The sequence below is a fragment of the Pseudochaenichthys georgianus genome, chromosome 22, assembly GCF_902827115.2.
Source record: "Pseudochaenichthys georgianus chromosome 22, fPseGeo1.2, whole genome shotgun sequence".
NCBI classification, from domain to species: domain Eukaryota; kingdom Metazoa; phylum Chordata; class Actinopteri; order Perciformes; family Channichthyidae; genus Pseudochaenichthys; species Pseudochaenichthys georgianus.
In genome coordinates, this window is record NC_047524.1 from 20101144 (window position 1) to 20124036 (window position 22893).

Consider the following 22893-nt stretch of genomic DNA (forward strand, 5'->3'; position numbering starts at 1 on the left):
ATTCATTGACAAATACTTACAGCTTTACATGAAACCTGTTTTACTGAATACACCAAATGAAGCAACTGGAGATTATTGGATCACCATCACGGATCTTTCCTCGAAGGACAACTTTATTTTTTGGGAACATTCCAATAAAAAGGTTCTAAAGAGATATTCAATCAAAACCAAAATGTATTCAAAATACTATGGCTGTCTAAGAAAAACAGAACATATTCCCATTTGAGAAGCTGGAGCCAATGAACCTGGTGACATGTGGTTAAACCAGACTGTGCCAGATTACTTCCCACGTCCTTCCATCTGTCTCCGCCTGATATGCTATAGATGTGTGTGCGTCATCACATGTCTGTGTGTGGCTGTGTTGACGACGTTCCAGCCAACAAATCCACATCAAGCCTCAATCCAAGTCTTTCTGTTGCTAAACTAGTGGAGATTAGGTGAGGAACAAACAAAGTGAATGCAACAATTCTGGTGTTGCCTATAATGCATCCTTATGACTGCATCCATTCACCAATGCATGTCAAATCAATTCAATTTGAGCGGCCTCGTGGGACTTTTCCGGGACCAATTCAGTTGGCGTCCGCAAACGATTGGTCAGGCTTAATAATGATGCGTTAAACCAATTGCTATGGCTCCTTATAGCAAAATGTATCATTAAGTAACTCACAATCAGTATCCAGATGGTAAACAACATGGGTACCTGTGCATAGTAAGCAATTCACCTGGAAATCACACCCAAACACGCTGATCCGTCTCGTGTAATAAGCCCAAATTGGAATTCAACGGACCAATTAATCAAAAGGTAGTCAGTCTAGTGAGGTGGCCGATTACAAGGTGTGACAAGAGGCTTGAAATGAGACTTTCCTTTCCATCCATCTCTATTGACTTTTAGAATGCCGTGTGCACGCATGTGTGCGCCAATATGCTGAGACATGGCTGATGTTCTTCCCTGTGACTCGATTTCTTTCTCTCCGGCCCAGAGGACAAACTGATGGCCAGGCAGTGATTAAATTCTGCTCTTCGTGACCGCAACAATCTGATTCACCAGCACCAATATCTCTCCCTGGCTTTTTTTTGTATCGGCTTCACAGTGGCTGCCTTTTCCCCGATAGAGGCAGAAAGCTTTTTCACCTTTTGTGCCTCGAAATGTGCAGTGACACATGCGCACCTTCAGAAAAGCCCGCTCACACATATACACACACATTTTCCCATTCATTCCTCAGTAAAAGACAAACGGCAGGGGGCCGAGCAGCAGCAGTAGTAGTGGTGCAGTGCAGATCACAGGGGAGTGGGACCTGCTCGTGTCGCCGGGCAAACAATAAGAGACCAAAAGAGAAAGAAAAGAAAGAGGAGAAGAAGAGGGCAATTTATCCTCTGTAATCCACCCCATGGCTGACCTCGGGTCAAATACTGAACTGCATCTTCTGACACAGAAAATTAGTATAAAGCCCATGCAATTAGAGATAGTTTCTGGATATTTGGCCTGGATTTAAAATGAATCATTGATGAAACAAGCACAGCACGACTGCCTATTTTCATTTTGATGATGAAAGATAAGGTACATATGCATGAATGCACACATCCCCTCTCAGTTCAGGCTTCTAGACAGCCATGTCTACATCATTAACACGCAGCTCTTCATGGCAACCCCACACACTCATTAACGGTCCCAATAAACAGTGGCACACACACACACTCCCGTGTTACATTACCACAGCACTGAGGCGTAATTCCCCATGGGACAGGCTCCTGCTCAGTTTAATGACTTCAATAATGTTGGTTTACATATCAAAAAAGGCTGACCAGATATTCAACAACAGACACGACAGAAATAGGCATGCAGGCTTTTTTTGGCATATTTATAGAGGGGATATTTCTCTGAAACTGATATGAGAGAGTACCTATAGAGTGTACCCATATTCCTGATGACTACAGGCATCAGGAATATGATGAAAGCAAGAAGATATCTTCTTTTCTTAAATATATTCATTACATTAACTGCTGTTGCTTTATGACAGCTATGTATATTTGGGCAGAGGCAAAGATGACAGAGGTGTATTCGATTTGTAATGCCATCAAATGCATGTATATGTGTGTGTGTAGGAGGCGGTGGCAGGACACAGCCCCTTCCTCTCAGTCTGCATCCTGTCTGCGTGACAGTAATAAGCTGTGTTGACACCGCTGGCTATGATGGAGTATCCTAATTATGGTAATTCTAAGAATTGGTGAGAATTGGTTTCTGACAACCCCACAGCTGCCACTGTGAGTGGACACACACACACACACACACACACACACACACACACACACACACACACACACACACACACACACACACACACACACACACACACACACACACACACACACACACACACACACACACACACACACACACACACACACACACACACACACACACACACACACACACACACACACACACACACACACACACACACACACACACACACACACACACACACACACACACACACACACACACAGTTTCCATGTCTAGCAGACAATAGGAGTACTTTATTTCTTGTACTCAGACACACTCGGGCTCCTCCTACCTTGCTGTGCTGAACGGGCCGGAGTGCGCAGTGGGAGTGACCGATCTCTAGTCCTACATGCAGGGACTCCGCACCGTCAGCTGCAGTGCACACATCTGGAGAGAGAGAGAGGGGGGGGGATTTTTAACATTAGTTTTAGCATCACTCTGCGTATGTGTGATAATGTTTTTGCTGCTTCTGCACTATTGTGCTTTTATGCTGAGGCACATACTTCTACTGACCACAATACACAAACAATGCTGGCTAATTATAGTCTAAATCCATCATGGGCGTCTGCCAGTCGCACAGAACTAAAATATGTCTCCTGTCTACAAATGACCCTGGCATTCAGTCATCCAAAAAAGAAAACTTGGGCAATCATAATTAAAGACTACTATCTCTTGCCTTGTTTCACTAAAACAAACAACACCCTCACATTGTCTTAAAGTTACATTTCGCTAATACAATGTTTATTTGCATACAAGTCTTCTGATAGGATGACATTATCAGATTGAGAGTTTCGAAAAACATTTTGCCCATTCTGGCTATCTCTCTAAATTCAAGGACCCGAGGACAGACTCTGTAGCAGTTGGCACATGAAAAGACTTTCTTCCTGATCGTAGCCCGGGAGGAGGGCCAATGTGACAGCAGGAAACAAAAGAAAACTTCGAGGGCTCCTGTTGTGCAGAGCTTCTCCTTTTTGAGAAGCCAATCATCGTCAAACAAAAACGTCCGACTGATAATACAGAGATACAAAAGATATGTACTATTTATCTCTTTTCTTGTACTCTCTATTCTTCTCTGAATGAATGCAGATGATGGACAGTTGTCACCAAGGACTGCCATCCTGAAATCATGTGTGACAGACAAGTGATAATGTCCCCATTTGGTCTGGTTTTGCCTCCCTGCCTCCTCTATCAGCCTGCCTGGGATCATACGCCCTCTAGAGACCGAGAAGAGAACTGCAGCCCCTTTGATCACACCACTCTCTGTAATGAGGCCTCCAAGTCATTAATCCCTCTGTGTTCAATTACGGCTGTAGTGGAGGAAACTCTAATGAATTACAATCATTAAGATGACGCTCAAAACTTTCTATGAAACTGAGTCTTGTTTTTGACTGTTTGCCAAACAATGAAATAAGCCATAATGAACAACACATTGGATGTTATGCAAATGTTACAGAGAATTTCAGTAGTCTAGTTTTGGCATATTTTATCAAAAAAAGTGTTAAAAGGTTAAACAGAGGGGTCCCTATCTCACCCGACCCGCAGCTGAGCGACTCATTCACGCCTTCATCTCCTCCCGCCTCGACTACTGTAACTCCCTCCTATACGGCATCAGCTCCACCTCCCTCAGTAGACTCCAGCGTGTTCAGCCGCCAGACTTCTCACCCACACTAAATCATGGCACCATATCACCCCGGTCCTCAAAGAACTACACTGGCTTCCCGTTACTCACCGCATCAACTACAAACTCCTGGTCCTTACCTATAAAGCCCTCCACCATCTGGCCCCCCCGTACCTCACTGACCTTCTCATCCCCTACCATCCTCCCCGGACCCTCAGATCCACCTCGGCCGGCCTGCTTTCCACCCCCACTGCCAATCTCCGGAGCTTTGGAGACAGAGCCTTCTCTGTGGCTGCCCCAAAACTCTGGAACTCCCTCCCCCAAGACCTCCGTGAGTCCGAGTCCCTCGGTCTGTTCCAGTCCCGCCTCAAAACCCATCTTTTCACCTCTCTCTATCCGTAAAAACACCCCCCACTCATTTTCGACCTCCTCCTGACTGCCACTGTGTTTTGTTTTGTCGTTTTTGTTGTTTTTTTCTTAGTCTGTTGTCTACCTGCCCCAGTCTATCTACCCCCCCCCCCCCCTCATATTGTAAAGCATCTTTGGGTACTATAAAAGCGCTATATAAATCCAATTTATTATTATTATTATTATTAGAGTGCAGTTCGTGAACCCCTAACATCCTGTGATAAAGATCAGCAAGTCATTATAATTGCTTTGACTAAAAAATAAGTCTCTGTTCACCGTGACTCTCACATTTTTTATAACCAAAAAATAACCTTGAAGACATTTTAATTGTTATCAAAAATAAAATTGTCCCTCTCTGCTTTTGTCAGAACATTTACACTCTCATTAGCTCAACCTTTCTAAAACATTTTTGGAAAACTTGTTATTAACTAAGGGACATCAGAGAGGGCAGACATCCACTTTTTCAGAAGTGAAAATAATGTGGGCATCTGGCCTGTGATTTAGATTGATCACAAAATATCTAATAAAAAATTGAACCAGTCGTTTCCAAGTAATCCAAACAGACAAATAAGCCAATCTGATAACATAACTGAGGTAATGAAATGGCCAAGTTTCCTGTTTTGTATTTCCTTTAAAACACCAAGATACATTAGCATAACTGTTGTTTAACTAATGATAACTAAGGTTATCATTTGTATCTAACCCGACATCATATAAACTGACCCAAATCATAGACTTGTTGATGCCAAAGATGTTGAGGTATATTTCCCTTACCGTTTTAGAGTGAGGCGTGAACAAACAAATTGTATCCATACCCGCTGGGTCTCAGCTGTGTTTGTCCGGCGACACGGACGACCTCCCTGTTCTGTTCTGACACCTCGCCTCTGTTCTGAGATTAAACCAGGCTGACAGGATACTATACATTCACAGCGATAACGAGCCCTCTGCGGTCAAAAGCCCCGTCTGGGCTTTTTCTCTCCCCTGGGACACGCAGAGCTGTCTTAAACTGGACCTTTTTTTTTACTTCTTTAATCTGAGTGAAGGGAGTCACTTTTGAGGAAGTAGTGATCAGAATTGAGATCTTAACTCGAGCAGAAGTTTGGTGGCTGCTTTGTGAAAACGGCTCTTGTAAGCGACTGAAAGTGACTTTAAGGTTTAGATAAACACAACGCCTGACAAGGTACAGATTAAAGGACAAAGTATAGATTAAAGGACAAAGTACAGATTAAAGGACAAAGACAAACCTGATCCCAAAACTAAAATATACAAAAACAGACAAATGTAGGGGTAAACTGGACATTAGCAGTGGCAGAGACGCGGTGTTTACAAGAAAAATGACACAGCTTGCTTTCAGAGACATTGTGAAACTATTCTCTTCACACTGCATGTACGCAGAGATGAGACGGCACTCTCTCGATGGGTGTGCCGATCATTTCTCAGCAGCAACAATTTCTCTCTTTCATTGTGTGTCTTTTTCTCTCCCTCTCACCACCTGTCTAACAAACTAAAACAAAAGGGTATCACTATCAACTTCACTTTCCATTAAGTGTCGTCATTAAGTGAAAATCTATAGCCTCTAATTACAAATGGAACCCCACTAATGACCACATCTATGTGTTTGTAGCTGGTTAGACGGCGCGTGGCTTTAAGCACCTGAGGAGGACTTGGCTCGGTGGTGCTTGCCGCGGACCTCCTGGTTGTGAGGAAGGGTCAGGTGGTTGGAGCCCAAGGTTTGTGACGAGGGTCCATCCCGCCTCAGGCTCAGGTGGAGGGTTTGTTCAGCAAACAGCGTCTGGATCCGCGTGAGGTCCAGGGCAGACACACAGCGGCCGTTCAGCACCAGGATCTCATCGCCTGGACGCAGACCTGGGAACACACACAAGTATGTTTCAGAGAAGGACGTGGAGAGGCCACACAAATCACATGTGTGATCATGAGACTGGAGGTTTCAGGATTATTTCTGTCCTTATCAATGTCTGCATTGAAATGTATAAAAAAGACTTACAGTATTGTAAACTGTTGTTGAGTAGGTACTAAGGTTATCACATATGTCCCAATCCGTCACTTAAATCAAGGTAACTGTCTGTTTCATTTGGTCACGTGTAATGGCATTGCATCTCCCAAAAGCTGTCTTAAATTTGAGTTTTCATCCAGTTTAAGGACACATTTTTTAAGACACTTTTTAGACCTTTTACTATAGTCAAGCTAATTTTTAAGGCTTTTAGTCATAAGGGACTGGATCTTGAGTTGTTGGAGAAACAAGCTGAGCAAATGTAGAAGAATTGGAGAACAGCATGCTAATTCAAAATGACAAACACTCTGTTACTGTTTTGATTGAAAGACATATGTTGAGCACCTGCGTTGAAAGCCAGGTCATCAGGAAGCACTTCGCTGACAAAAATCCTGCTGTTTCTCTGACTGTCTATGTGTCCTGTTACTGCAAAACCTGGTGGGAGGAAGAGAAACAAACTGAGACGATTAGAGGGAATACCGACAGATGGATTACATCATTAAAGGATCATTAGGAGGACAAGGCAAGGCAAGGCAAGGCTAAGGCAAGGCAAGGCTAAGGCAAGGATAAGGCAAGGCAAGGCTAAGGCAAGGCAAGGCAAGGCTAAGGCAAGGCTAAGGCAAGGCAAGGATAAGGCAAGGGCAAGGCAAGGCAAGGCAAGGCAAGGCAAGGCAAGGCAAGGCAAGGCAAGGCAAGGCAAGGCAAGGCAAGGCAAGGCAAGGCAAGGCAAGGCAAGGCAAGGCAAGGCAAGGCAAGTTTATTTATATAGCACTTTTCAACACAAGGCAATTCAAAGTGCTTTACAAAAAATGAAAGACATTAAGAAAATAGCATTTAAAATCAGTCATTATACAATACAATTACAGACATAACTAAATCAGTCCGCATGTTGTCGACTCACCAAAGTCTCCGGTGGTGCTCGGCCTGCTCATGTGTAAAGTGAACACATTCACTGGGACCACCTCCAACTGATCATTGACCTACAGGGGGACATCGACACACATTAAACAACAAGCAGATAAAGATGGTCGCTGTGTGTCCATGTGTGATTCTGCCCTGCTCACCACATCGCGGAGGAGCTCTCCAGGAGCCACGTCTCGGACCCCCGCGCCCTGCCCCTCCCGTCGGTGCAGTCTGAGGCAGTGCAGGCCCTCGTCCAGCTGTTTCACCTGTTTACACAAGAGACCCTAATGTTCAGCGGCCTGCATGCACAAAATGATCACACATGTTTCACGCACCAACGCCTCGTCAGACAGCTGCTGTGGGGTCCAGGCGTGAATTATTCACCGGTTTTACACTTTTTGATGAGAAATTTGCGGTAAAGAAAAAAAAAAAGGTCCGCCACAGGGGAATGTGGCCAATTGTGTGTGTACGTCAATATCTGTGCAGTCAGTGAAGAATGTATTTCAAACAGGGCATAATATAACCGAATCTGCTGCTACAGATGCTCCAAAAAGACAATTTAACAACCTCACAATTTGAATGTTGTATTTACATGTAATGCAACCACACATCATAGGATGATACACATGTTTGGCATTAAGTGTGAATGGCAGGATTATGTCAAAAACATAAAGACCTTCTAGAAAGCTAAATCAAATGGCATGACTGCTTTTGTTTGTTATTTCTGCAACAACTGTCAGGAGTATTGTAGTTGTATTGTGGTGACATGTCATCCTTTCCCTGCAATTGGTTACCAAACCAACCTTGCAGGCAGCAGAGAGAAGGTCGGCGGCTGTCTGGTCTCTTCTGACAGGAACTTGGACTGTCAGGCCGTCTGGCATGTACACACACGTCAGCACGTCTGTGGCAGCGCTGATGCTGTCCCACACCCTGCCCTCAGGGGGCGACATGGAGTAGATGTTGCTCAGCATGTCCAGCCTCTGTGGGAGAGGACAAGAAGGCAGGGTTAAGAAAGATAAAAGGAAGGGAGTGAGTATCATTATATGGAGGAGAGAGGGTAAACAGAAAAGGGGGAAGGAGGAGTTACAACACGGGGAGAGAGGGAGTAACAGCACACAAATCAATATCCTTCCATTAGTCTAAAAGCTTGGCTGTGGATCAAGCGGCGGAGCAAAGATGTCATACAATTAGCCCTTCAGAAATTCATTTGACAACATAGACGGCAGTTCATCCACATAATAGTCACAGTAATGGCAGTGTCCACAAGCCGATCGGCAGGGGTCGAATGGCAGGTCTAGACGTCCAGATGATATCCGCACATTTATTTGGTTTGAAAAGCCACCAGTCAGTTTGATTTAAGTGGTGTGTCAGGGCAGTTTATTTGAAAATCAGTCAAACTTTCAGATGAGAAGGTAATTATTTGTTGGTGGCGTTAACAGTGAGGTCTGAGCTGGGTATTAAGGTAGGGGGGGGGGGGTTAGCCAAGTGCTCAGCCGCACAGGCAGCCATTTGGGAGTTTTGGTCACGACTCTGTGTCTCTGGAGGGAAAAGCGCCACTGCTGTGTTCAGGGGCTGTGGGAGACGCCACAGTGCAGCCTATCACCGCAATTATCAAGCCCCAGATCTTGAGGAATGGCTCAAACACACTAAATGTACTGAAACCCACGTGGGTTAAAGAAACCAGAGGATCAGCACTTCTCACAAAGACGGAACGAGTTCTCAGTCATAATGAGACACTGGACCAAGAAGAAGAATTGCATCAGTGAACAGTTCTGGGTGTACAGTGATGTTTTAAAGGCATTATCGGATCATACAAATCAAGAGGTGTGTGTGTGTGTGTGTGTGTGTGTGTGTGTGTGTGTGTGTGTGTGTGTGTGTGTGTGTGTGTGTGTGTGTGTGTGTGTGTGTGTGTGTGTGTGTGTGTGTGTGTGTGTGTGTGTGTGTGTGTGTGTGTGTGTGTGTGTGTGTGTGTGTGTGTGTGTGTGTGTGTGTGTTGATGCATCACCACAAGAGAAAAACATTTGTTTTCCCTGCCAGACAACGAGCCTAAAAGGGCCAAGTTAAGGTCTCTGATTCAGAGCATTGCTTAGCCCAACACAGTTCTGAGTGTAGCCTGGATAAACACAAGCAGCACAGACAAACATTTGCTTAATTTGTCTTCTAAATGTCACCTTGACTAGTCTACTTCAGGAATCAGTACCAAAATAAAGGCCACTACTGTTCTACTACCAGTTGGGATGGAGGGACGACAAAGTGCCACTTCAACACCCACCTTGTCTGCATATTAGGGATGTGAAGTCATGCTGACAAACTGAGGATCAAAAACAAGCAGTCATGGCAACTGGTTGCAAAAACCGCCTCACTTGTGTCTAAGCAACTTTGTGTGACCGGGAAACTAAGATTTGATTTGACCTGCCCAGCGAGTGACTAACACTGACCACTCATTCATGGTCAGAGAGGGTTGTGACGGACCAACGGTTGCCTGGTCAACGTTCCACCAACCACTGCCAAGAGTACGGTGAGGGCACGCGCTGGACTTCAACAAGTGCTCTGTGCGGTAAGAGCATGTCTACTGTATTTATGTTTGCATCCACCAAAATAATTCCATACTTCAGTCTTTCCTCTCAAGTGTGGAAATTATTTCCAAGCAAGTCGTCCTCCACCCTGCAGCTTCTAAAGATGGAGTGTCGGGCGGTTCAGTGCCTGCTGCGCAAATACACCCTTTCTGTTCCACTTAGCAACCGGCTAGCACAAATATGACAGCGCTGCCTTGAATAAATAGGGTGACCACGAAGAACAAACAGTTGAAGACAATTTTAGCCAATTTCCCTATATTACATCTATTTAAAGAGAATTACTCCTCATTTCCTCAAAACTCCACCCAGGTTTTGAGATTTTCCATGCGCTCACACACAGAAGGTGACAATAATGACCATCCATACACACTGGTGTCTGTTCTCCAAGTGAAAGCAGTCATGTGTATAGGGGGGTAGTGGAGTGTGGTGAGAGGTGAGAGGAATCAGTATTTCATGGACAAGAATGACGGGGTCGTAGTAACCAGCCAAAGATATTTTAAAAAAGAGTGAGAAAATATTTCACTTACAAAATGGCCATTTGCGTTGAAATAACTTGTGCTCAGAACTTGCCAAACATTTACATTTTTGCTGACTCACTTTCTATGTAAAACACTACAAAAAAATAGACACAAGTATTTGATATACAATTGGTCAATTTGTGGGTGAAGTAAGCCTTTAGCCATATTTACATAACCCTGCTAAACAGTAGCAGGCATTTGTACGTTTTTGTTCAAAGCCAGCAATACGTTTGAAACTGAGTTCACGTAAGTCAAACATTTATGTGGTTTCTGGCAGTCAAACTTATTCACTCACTCCACTGCTGACAGAAGAATTGGGTATATGGAGAGAAAATGCCAGTCGATGTGAAATCCCTTTTAACCTCTATGGATAGGACAGCCTCTGTGTTATTGACAGCTTTCATAAAAACATTTATCTCTCCCTGCTTATGCAACAGTCCCAACCTTACAACTAGACAGTGACAGTGACAGCTATACGAGAGGGCACACAAGCCATGCAGCTGCAACGAAACACATTAAAATGTACCCTTCACTTGACTTCACTTCAAGGGATTAGTGGAATATGCTTGCTTATCAGCGTAATTCAAGGGATTTGAGACAACTGGGGCAAAGTCATCAGGACTGAGATGAAGACCTGTTTCGACAAAAATCAATACATCCGTGCTTTCTCTCTCTATTTCCCAACTTCCCACCCTGGGGTATTAATCCCCATTAAATCAAATGTATCCTAGTGAGCTGTTTTCCACATCATAGGGTTTGTGCATTATAAAAAACATTAAAGCGTTGACCCAATGAAAGCCGTTATTGTTTCCCCAAACCACTTCCTGTTCCAAGTCCATTTCTAGATCCTTAATGGAGGCAGTTTCAACACTCGCCACATTCACCACACACTCACACTATGAATCACAGCATCCTGCTCTGTCTTAAAGCGTCAATTGTCCTCATATGTCCGCGCCAGATGTCTATTCATACAGAAATATGTTTGATTTTATTGAGTGAGGGTAAGATTTTAATGACGGGTCAAAATGTACTTAGAAAACATTAAACTTTTAATACCTTTGTAAAGAAATTCATATTTTCTTTCTTCCATTTCACTGAAAACATCCTCAGAGGCAGAACTTCTGTATTAAGCTACTTAATTAAAAGATGCTTCAGAAATACAAAGCCTCGTCAACAGGTGGACCAAAACAATCCACAATTTAAAGGAAAAGTCTATATATTTTATAGAATTTTTGTTGAGAATTAGATTAAAAGATTAATACCCCTATAATGGTAGTTGGTAATGAAGTTCCGACCAGTAACTAAGTGGTTAGCTAAGCTTAGCACAAAGACATAAATAGAAATAGGTTGAAACAGCTAGCCTGGCACTGTCCGAGTGTTAAAACCAGAAATGTCTATTTTCCCAGGAAATATTAATTCACTATCAAAATGATAAAGTTCGAAAGATTTAGCGAGCCAATTAGTTGGCCCTGAAGACTAGGGTGGTCCTTAGCGCCATGTACATTTTCAAATAAATTTATTTTAAGCTCCAACCACCGGAATTTGTTATGATAGTCAAGAAAACTCTCCTGGTGAATTGTATTCAAATTCCAACAACATTTACACCTTTACAACATTTAAACCAAGTTTAGCCTCAGTAGGGTGGTCCTTAAAACCCCCCCCCTCATCGACCTGGGCTGCCACACCAGCAGCCACGGTGCTGCAACTGAGGCTAAACTTCAAGGTTGATGAGGGAGGGGTAAATGTTGTCAGATTGAGGAAGAAATTCACCAGGAGAGTTTTCTTGACTAATAGAATGAATTCTGGGGGTTGGAGCTTAGACTTTCCGACTTTCAATTTTAAGGACCACCCTACTGAAGATTCTGGTTAGCAGATTTTGTTATCTTTAGCAAGGCTAGCTGTTCCGCCCTGATTCTAGTATTTATGCTAAGCTAAGCTAACTGGCTGTTGCTTAATATTCAACTCACAGACAGGAATTGCATATTAGAAATATTTCGCCTAATATCAAACTTTTCCTTGAAAGGATCCCTCTGATATACTGCAGTCAGATCAAGAGGGCAAAGATGTGAAAGTTTGAGGACAGCGGGGGTTGAGCTCTAGCTTACAGCAGTATTTCATGATCTAGGCATGTAATCACCCAATAACCTGTGAATGCTGCAGTCGGCTGATCAGATGGGCATCATTCACACTCTTCAATCATTCACCACTTTACTTTCCCATAAATCCATACACTCATGCTTTCAAGCACTTCTGGTCAACACTTCAGCTCAATACTCTCCATTAACTCAATTATGCCGTGAATTAGACGCATGTCCATGCTGGTGTAAAAATCTCTTGTTAGATATGCTGTCGATTTCTCTTTAGGACACCTGCAGATCAACATGAAAGGAATCTGTGCTTTGATCCTGGACAAGTAAGCAAGCACACACACACACACACACACACACACACACACACACACACACACACACACACACACACACACACACACACACACACACACACACACACACACACACACACACACACCACACACACCCACACACACACACACACACACACACACACACACACACACACACACACACACCACACACACACACACACACACACACACACACACACACACACACACACACACACACACACACACACACACACACACACACACCCTATGTGTAAAAATATATTTACTCAGTGTACTATCAAAGGATGAAAGAGAGCAGAGGTCAAAGAAACAGTAGACATGTCTCTACCACGGCTACTTCATGCTGAAGCGGATAATTCAGCTCATACAATATTACCACTGACAGATGCTAGTGGCATTTTTAAAAGATATATCAAAGATCCACAAACCGTAGAGGACAAAGTTATAGAGCGCTATGACTCACCTCAGTGCTCCTGGGAGGCAGGGCGTACGTTTGACCTCCAGCGTCGCTCTCAAAGATCTGAAACCAAGAGACAAATAGTTAGAAGTGCAGACAGAGGGGCACCACACTGATTCACTCATGAGCGATTAGGTCCGCGGCAACTTTTGCAACACAATATTAGACACACACGGTGCTATTATGTAGTTAATTAAAAACTACGTGTGGCGAGTGCAGGGCTTTGATACTGCCAAACAGGGCCGTAGCCATTGAAGGAGCAATGGTGGAAATGTGGAGGGGGTGTGTATGGATAGAGTGGTTTCTGTGTAACAGAGAGATGAAAGGGGGAAGCAGTCCGGTTACAGATGAGAGTAGGACACGGCCCCCCCTTTTTCCATCTCCACACCTACCCTTCAGTGTAGAAATCTCTCAGTTCTTGATCCATTCCATCTTCCTCCACCTCTCCTCTTCAGATCCCCTCCCTGGCTTGTGATTGTAAGGTGTGTTGCGTCAGTCTAAGCTCGGAGCTGGAGGTGACTGCAGCCTCAGAGGGCTTTAACAACTCTATAATACAGCGGTGACACAGAGTCATCCGTTATGTGAGGGTGTAACTTCAGCCCTTGCTCAAAGAGGCCGCAGTTATCAGCTTTTGCTGAGATACTCTGTCATTGGGAAGGAGAGGCATGATGGGTGGCACAGCTGGTGACAGAAATAGGGCATTTTGTTCTCAAAACGAGGTCTGACATAAGCCTTTGCTAAGGATAAGAATTACTTTTCTCCAAAAACAATCCAAAGAAGTCTCCTTTACAACGAGGGGGAAACTTGCTCGCTCCTGTTATGGTAGTAAGAACCCTTATCTGACCTCGGAGCAGCTGAGTACAGTAACTCTCCAGTACATTTATAAAGTGGCTGTAAACAGTGCTGCCTTGCTGTAAACTGACTAATTTTAGAAAGCTTTACCAAGTCTCCCACAAATCCTCGAACCTTTCTGGCCTACTTCCCACAGACGACTGCCGGCCAGCTCCTTACTGTATACAGAGCAGGCCTAAGACGGGTGAGATGAGAAAACGAGAGGGAAGGAGATGGGGGAGGAGAGAATAACTTTAGGGCAAGGTTGTCAAGCGCAGTGTTGTAGTGGTAAATGGGATTTAGGCTTAGTCAACACTGATGAGTCAGTGTGGAAACTGTGGGTGAAGGACCGCGGGCTAATGCTAATGTTGATGCTCTAGGAAACGGGAGGTTTGAAAGAGAGGATGAGGCTAAAAGGAATAAATGGAAAGTTACATGGTGAGATAAATTGGGGGAAGGAGTTAGATGAAACTCTTGCTTTAGTAGATTAAATAGGTTGGATAAAGGCACACAAAAGGATAATGTTAAGTTGGAGGGGGATAAGGAGAGTCAAAGGGAGGATAGGAGATATTTAAAAAATATTGGAGAAAGCACAGTCTGAGAACTTGAGAAGGTAACAAAAGTGGACGGAAATAGTTTGGCTCCTCAGGCGGCCTTGCGGTCCAAAACCTTCTCAAGCAAACAAACACGTGTCTCGTCAGTACATGAGAGTACAGCCAAGCAGCTGATGATGTCATTTAAAATGGCCACAACGAATAGAACTAACACAATGAATCATCTTTCTCTTTTGCGGAAAAAAGGAAAACAACACAAAAAGCAGATGTCCAAGAAAACCCAGCAGTGAGGAAATGCCTTGAAGCACTCTGGAGGTCATTTTCTGTTCTTGTAAGGAACTAATGTAAAGCAAAAATACAAGAAAAGCACCAAAATGGTCTTGTAAGAGCTGGGGGAAAAATAAAGGGAGGCTGTTTAATATTTAGCGTCTTTTCATTGACCATCTGCTGGTGTCTGCGGGGATGAGGAAAAGGTGGAGAATGCCATCTACCACATACGGCTCTCAATAATTCATGTGTGTACTACAGCGCCACCTCGGCCTTCTGCACTGCGAAACGTAACTGGGCCTCATTAGACCGGCCGGCTGGAGTTCCCCGGGAAAATAATAACACACACACATACCTAGTTGCTGACAGACGTGTGCAAATGCCCAAATATAAATATCACAGAGCAGGTGGTGGGATGTGTGAGTTAGATAAGAGCAAGCGAAACAGGACAGGGAACATTTTGTAAGCAGTCAGGAGTCAGGGCTCTGTTCTAATGCCAAACAATAGGAGACCCATACTGGCTTCACAGCAAAACAAAACCAACCCAAGCTATCTCTCCTTTCCTTTACTTCCTGCTAATGAACGGAGGTCTATAAAAGACAGCGCAGATGAGTGTATCCTGTGGCGATTCTTAAAATAAACCACCAAGGGGGGAGTTTTCTCAAGGGCCGTGCCTTCTGGGAAAAGAGTGGTGAATCTCTGTACCAATAAATAACCAGCTTGCATGGGACTAATTACTAACCTGAGAGGATGAGACCCCCCCCACTCTGCACCTGGGTAAGGAATGCCCCTCTGTGTATATGTTGATGGGAGGTGTGCACTCGGGAGGGGAAGTGAGCTTATGTGCTTCTAATTAATAAAATCTCCTTAGAGAGAGAACATTCATGACTGTACCAACCTCTTGCTTTCTTTCATGCCATTGTGCATGTGAGTAAGCAATAAGGCTAGGTTTCAGAGTGTTTCATTAAGGAATATGCTCAATGTGCACTGAGGGTGAAAGTATCCCAGTTTTTCTCCGCAGTACTTCCCGAGGGAGTGCAGTATAGCTCAACACTGTGTGCACGCATGCATGTGAGTTCTGCATGCTCATGTTATTGTGAGGGTATTTTCCCCTGCTGAATAAATTAAGTGGGTGATCCTGCATTACAAATCTGCTAATCCAGACCACCTGAGGAGTTTCATTACTCTGGGATTCAGAGGAGATGATTTAGCGTCAGTTCAAGGTGTAAGTGCCTCCATCGGGCTGACAAGAATATTAAAAAAATCACTTGCATGATGTTCATAATGTAATCTTCAGTCCTATTTTTTATAAATGTTTTGATCATAAAGAAAGATTTTCAATAAAAGCATTGAAAGGAAATGTTAATACTTTAGTGATACTACTGTATATCTAGTCTCTTAAATGTAGTGCTATAGGTATTGGATGTTAAAGGGACTTTAAAAATGTGTTAACAGCCTGCTTACAGTATTGCATATATAAGGAACCGCAACCATAAAATCATGACGTGCTAAACATCGCTACTGGTAGCATTTTGATACCAATACTGCATGTAAAGCACCTGTATTGTATTATTTAAACAACACTGAGATTTGTCTGTGTGTAGTAGTAGTAGTACCTGCGATGCGGAGGGTCTCTTGTCCCGTCCCCTCTTGGTAAGGTTGTCGAGGCCTTTGAGCGAGGAGAAAAGTCCCCTCTTGCGATGTCTGTACGTCAGGGACAATGAACGCCTTCTGAGCGTTGCCTCATCTCTGGAACAGATCTGAACAAACACGCACTATCAGAACTGAAAATCATTTAGGTCACCCAAAAAAAAAATCCCCATCTAATCAGATTATCTTGATTAGGTGTGTTTTCCTCCAGGAATGCATTAAGGGAGTGTTTTCTGGATGTTTTTAGGTTTAAAATGGTTTCTGTTACAACATCAAGTAAAGAAGTATCACATTCAAAAAGGGATGTAGAAAATGCCCAAAACTGATGCTCATTGTGTATATAGTGTGCATTTATTTATTAGCCATTCATCTTGTCTGAGGCTTTCTCACCAGTGCATGGAAGGAGGAGACAGAGAAGATCCCTAGGCGTCCCAGGGTGGATTTGGTGGGGCGGCTGGCGATTGCCAACAGACTCTTTGGGTTGGGCAGCTCTCCCCCCTGTAAACTGGCCAGGTAGCAGCGCATCCTGAACAGATCCATGTTAAACCTCTCCAGGTTCTGTTCCCACTGCTGAATCTGAAGGAAGGAAGGAAGGAAGATAATTACTTTACAGATGCTGGATGGGAATTCGTGTTTGTCTAACATTGTTGGTGGGCAGCTGAGAAAAGAGAGTAGAGGGGAGGTAAACGAGGAGATGGGAGGAGGAGGGGGAGGCAGGAAAGGGAGAGCCAAAGAGGGGGATCCAGGGACAGCCGAGGGATTTCCATCCAAATGCAATTGCTTGCAGATGTTGATGCAGGGAGAGGGCACAAATGTGTGGAGCGTTGATAGTGAGGGTGGGACTGAAAATCTAGCTCACTAAATCCGTTTTTTTTATGCAAGTCAAGAGAGAGTAGTGATGTTGCCCAGACCACCAGTTAAACTTCCACCCCACGTACAAACACACACACATTTTACAGTCGTTTCCCCCTTGTCCCCGTTATACACGATGTAAGCTATGAGAAAGGGCTTATTTTTCTTGGCTGGAGAGCGGTTTTAATGAGAACACTCAAGTTAAACAACCCTCTATAACAACTGACTTTAATAGGTCTCGTATGCACTGTGAGTTCATTTACAATAATGCACCCTATGGCGTGGTGCTATTAGCTCTCATTTACATTGATAGCATTCTTGAGAATTAGGAGCAAGCTGAGGAGCAACATGGGGGCGGTGTTTATTTAAACTCTGACTTTTCAAACTTCTTAAACAAAGAACTTGGACAAAAATCAGCACAAGATTATACTGTTGGATATTGTGTACTAAACCCATGAAAACAGCTATGTACGCAGCTGTGCTGGGGGCCATGGTTAACAAGCCTTGAGTCAATGACATTCAGCCATTATTACCATTCCAGGCGTGGACCATGAGGACGACTGCCAGGAATCCAACATGCTTTGTGTAAAATATGACCTTGCACATCCCTGGAAATTCAGTATGGTAACATTCAAAGTCGATTTTAGTGGCTAATGTAAGCTAACCAATGCTAACTTGATGACTCCTTTTTTAGTGTCACATATGTTTTGGCTTTAAGCAAAACCCTGTAATTGTCAAAGTTGCCCAAGTCATCAAAGTTACACCTTGTCATTAAACTATGGGCTATAATTACCAGCTTATTACCAGCTTTTGTCTGTGGACTATAGAGATATTGTAGGCATTGTAGCACATGTAGCATTAGCATAGCTTAGCATGGATCTTTCACATTTTCACTTCGCTGAACCTGAACTCAAGACCTTTTACTTAAATCCTCACAGTGAGTAAGCATAGCACATTTTTTCGATCTATTCTTGGGTCATTATGTATAACAAAGTGTTCTGGAGGAGCTTCGAATTAATTCCACTGAGTGGTTTGAGATGACTTCAGATGGGGAGCGAGGTATTACCGAGTAAATCAGATAAAAGCAAAAACAAATTTAGGAGAGGTGCTGCTTTGGAAAAACGTACGTCTATGTATAACTATCACACAAGATCCTAGCATGCTTTTGGATTTACACGCCATCTGGATCTGTTTGTCAACACTTGAAATATCCTTTAACCTCTTCATTCAGCGATGTTCTAAAATAGTCCTGTGCATAAAACTTGATTTGATGATTCATGCTGGGGTGCATCACTGATAAAGGCCTACTTGCAATCTATTGCTTCATACAGCTAGCGACTTGAAAGAGAACGGGAAGACAATTAACCAAAATCAGTGCAAAGCAGGGCATGTTTGGGCCCATGTGGCCTGCGTGCAACACTTATTTACATTTATTTCAAAGCTATTAAGCTCGGCAGATATGAGTTAGTCTTTTATCAGATTCTCATCTCTTCTTATTTCCCCTCTTTAACATCTGCCCCTGGCTCTCTGTTAAAAGCCCTAATGCGAAATATCTCTTTCAATGCAACTTGATCGCAGTGAGTGTGCGTTGAGCATGAGTGTGTGTTCAAGCAGTCTTCAAAAGAGATCTACTGGCACTGATTTCGGTACACATGGGTGGGGGAGGGGGACATCAAAGTAATGCCCTGTTGGCGCTAGACAACCCCACCGAAACCTTAAATCTATCATCAGCCTTGGGCGCCTGTATCAGAGTGCTGTCCCGTACCCCTCTGACCCTATCATTGACTCCAAGCCCGTCTGTCTCTTTGTCTTCTCTGAGGTGGCACACTGGCTAATGGGAAACAGATCTGTAGTCAGTCAGTCTCGCAGGCCGGCAGTGACATCTCCATCTGGGATTACTGCGGTGAGCTGCTCAGCTTCCATATTGCCTGTTCTTTATAATATTATACTTGTATTACCTATCAGGCCACTTTAACTCCAGACCAAATAACAGCCCTTCCAATAAGTATACATTTTGCTTTGCTGAAGTCAGTGCACACAACTGTAGCTATGCAGAGCATTAGGAAGAGGCCCTTTAAGTCAATGACCACCTGAGTCAAAATGGCAGCTGTATTACCCCGCATTCCCAGCAAACATCATTTTTCTTGAAAAAGTATTAGGGTTCTTGCTCAGATAGAGATGATGGGCTTTCTCATACCCATCAGTAATCTGCAGTACTGTATGTAGGCTACAGCCAAGCGCTGGATGCTTTGGATTCCCCCCCGGCTGTGTGGAGGAGGAGGAGGAGGAGGAGGAGGAGGAGGAGGAGGAGGAGGAGGAGGAGGAGGAGGAGGAGGAGGAGGAGGAGGAGGAGGAGGAGGAGAATGCATGTTGAGAGCCCATTACCAGGAAAACATCTGGAATCTCAATCTGATGCCCGGAGAGCGAGCTGCTCCCATGGGCCCCAGCGCGATGCGTTTGGGGACTGATGCATTTAAGCCACTTCACCCACAGACAAAAATAACGCACAGGCTTGTCACCACAGTAACAGAATCGAGAAAATTAAGTAGGGCACATCATGTTGTTGTTACCGTATCACGTGGAATGACGATACAGAGAGGATTTAAATCAAGCAACAAAAGAGATGCTTTACGCCATCGAAAGATGTCACAATGGCATAACATGTAAGATGCAATAGAGTCCTAAAATATTCTCGGTTTTCATTTTCGATTCAGCTTGAGTCTCACTGTCCTTATCATTATCGGTACCTCACCTGGTTCTCAATTGCCTTGCGGTTCTTGGGGTCGCTGACCACTGTCAGCTGCAGCTCGGCCATCTTCTTCATCTTCCCGTCCATATCAATCTTCTGCAGCAAGCCGCGGACCTGGCTCCGCAGCAGGCGCACCGTGTCCTCCTTCCCCTGGCGCTTGGCCAGCAGCGAGGCGCTGGCAGAATGGATGGCTGTCACCCAGTTCTCCAGGTCGGTCTGGTTGCTGGCCTGTGAGGGCAAAGAGTGACAGGGAATTCGATTTGATGAAGTAGAAAGTCTTATATTACCGTTAAAAGCTGTATTCAGAGAAGCAAAGCTTGATAAATCTGCTAATATTGCCAATGCTCTGGTATCATATTATTCTACCATAGATCAGATTAAAATCATTGCGTGGCATGCAGGGCTTTGCAGGATCAATAAAAGAAAGCTGGATTAACGGCGCCTCTATGAGAAAGCGCAGGTTGTGAACTGTTGCTGATATTAAACACACATTTTCCTTGTTAATGAACCGCTCTATGACTATTTCTCTGTCTTTATAAAGCGATTCATTCAGAGGAAGCACGCCAGGTGACAAATCAGTTGAACCTCCTTTCGATTGAGAATGACTCATGCTCCACAGGCCATGTAAATTGAAACAAAAAAAGGATGAAACCCTGGCTGTCTCCATGCTGCAGAAATTATTTTCTCTCTGCTTGCCTCTGGGGCCATGTCAGCTCCACACAGAACTATTTCATTAGATGTAGGTCTGGATGCCACGACACACACTGCGGTCTAGGAGGCTTGTAATGGAGGAGGCTACACGGAAAAGTCGAGGCTAGGAATGGATTTGGTTGCGATATGTAGGTCAGTAAGCACAACGAGCAAATAGGATGTCCTCTCGGACCCTTTAGCTGAAAAGTTACTGCACTTTTGGGCCAAAATTTGTAATTTCACGAGCTTTACTTTGCATTTCAAGAAGATGCTGCATACTTCTGTTTGTTAAATACGTTTACTGTCATCGATGACAAATTCAAAGTTCTTAAGATTTATCAGCAACCTATTTCCGGGAAACTTTCTGTCAGGAACAATGCTATCACCTGGAAGAGGTAGACGTCTCCATACGAGTTGCTGAGGCAGAAGACGTTCTCCTTTTTTGGGTGCTCGGGGACGGCCTGGACGATGCTGTCCTCGGCCAGGAGAGCATAGCGAGGGGACATCTCATGCTCCGGAGAGCCTTTACTGTAAGTCTCGTAGAACAGCAATGTACATCCTGGAAGAGATGGGTAGAAGACAAACACAAAGACAGAGAGATGGATATAAATGTGAATGAGTAAATGATACAGAGAACACCATCAGGTCCTGTTTCTATAGACTGTTGCAGTTTGGTTTTTTATCACTTTTTTTTCAGACATACTCTCAAAAGGCCACAAGAGTGTCTTACTATTTTTTTTTGCAGGTTCAAAGAGATGCTCTTCGTTAAATACTCCAAAACAGTGTTGTGTATGCAGCGTTTGTGTCCAAACACACATTTGGTGGCCTGAATTAAATATATTTTGGCAGAAGCAACAAGAGAATTTCCAATAAGCTTTTAGGGAGGGAAGGACCATCAATCAATGTCAAGCGTGACTCCATGGTCAAGGACATGAGTGCTTTAAGAGGAAAACCCTGTAAACAAAGATAAATCCACCTGCTTGGATAATCTAATTACCTGTGAATTATTTAAGTCGGCACATCCTTTGACAAAATGTAGAGTTGCATGATGTTTCCCTCACTTCGTGCCAGATTGAAACTCACCTTTCAGGGTCACCCAGTACTGCTTCCACTTGCGGCGGGTCACTAACTCCAGCTTCCGGTCCTTGTGGAGGGTGACGAGGGGTTTAAAGGAAAGCCAGCCGGCCCGTCGGACCACCCCCTGCTCCTTTTCAAACAGCATATCCAGCTGCTCCAGGGAGCCCTCGGCCGACTCGCTGCTGCTCTCCCCCTCCTCGGTGCCCGTGGATGGGTCTCTCCGCTCACAGCGTTCCCCTCCTCCCTGACCAGTGCCGGTCTCCAGCTCCCTCATGAAGTTCTCATAGATGTTCTGGCGCACGGCATCGTTGGCCGTTTGGTGAATGGCTCCTGATGATTGGGCCCTGGAGGCCCCGGGGAACCAGAGGAGGTTAGAGACTTGAGAGTGGGAGGTGGTGTCTACGGTCAGCCCATCAACCCCGCTATCGAAGGCATCGGTCAGGTCCTTGTAGCGGGTCTCCTGGTAAAGACAAAGAGTTTAGAAAAGGTATGTGCAGAATAACTTTGTAGGGGTAACATGACTCATGTCTCTTTGATTCATCACCAACTTGTTTCGACATTTCAAAATGAGCTGACAGATTTATTGTTTCCACCTATTCAGAAACGCATCATAATTTATCCTAAATGTACACACCTTTGAATTAAACAGAAGCAATCAGTTGACATTGGGAAATGTTCAAATCAAGCTGTGTTCCTTTCAATTAGCCGCAAGGCATCACAAAAGTGAAACTTTTGAAAAAACATAATAGTCAAACCTAGTCGAACTTACTTCAAAGTCTGCATTATAGTCTACATCTTTTGCAAGGGCTGAGAAAGTGGGACACATTTCCTGTGCCGGTACCTGGGAGGTTGGAACCCTTCAGGCTTAGACAATTTCACATCATTTGAGGTCTGCTGTGGCTTCCCAAGTCCCCAAATGAACACTTGATGGAATTGCACTCTTTCATGATTAGAGACAGCCTACCTACACTTGACTAGATTGCAGCATTGATTTTGCCCATGGCAACAGAGCGGAGTGCT

The 22893-nt window shown here is 44.2% G+C and overlaps 1 protein-coding gene across 4 annotated transcripts in view; it reads right to left on the bottom strand.

Moving 5' to 3' along the window:
- The window catches only part of tiam2a (TIAM Rac1 associated GEF 2a), a 123971-nt gene that overhangs the window by 21412 nt on the left and 79666 nt on the right, over positions 1-22893 (bottom strand). For 3 of the 4 annotated variants that reach the window (XM_034111353.2, XM_034111354.2, XM_034111355.2), the window contains 12 exons: positions 21880-22333; positions 21183-21355; positions 20110-20334; positions 16896-17081; positions 16472-16615; positions 13210-13266; positions 8028-8204; positions 7386-7490; positions 7223-7301; positions 6667-6756; positions 5964-6176; positions 2577-2671 (listed from right to left, as the gene is read on the bottom strand). In XM_034111353.2, the coding sequence (XP_033967244.1) occupies positions 2577-2671; positions 5964-6176; positions 6667-6756; positions 7223-7301; positions 7386-7490; positions 8028-8204; positions 13210-13266; positions 16472-16615; positions 16896-17081; positions 20110-20334; positions 21183-21355; positions 21880-22333 (1998 nt within the window). Of the gene's footprint in view, positions 1-2576; positions 2672-5125; positions 5306-5963; positions 6177-6666; positions 6757-7222; positions 7302-7385; positions 7491-8027; positions 8205-13209; positions 13267-16471; positions 16616-16895; positions 17082-20109; positions 20335-21182; positions 21356-21879; positions 22334-22893 lie in introns of those variants that run through there. The other variant, XM_034111357.2, reaches the window with a different exon arrangement.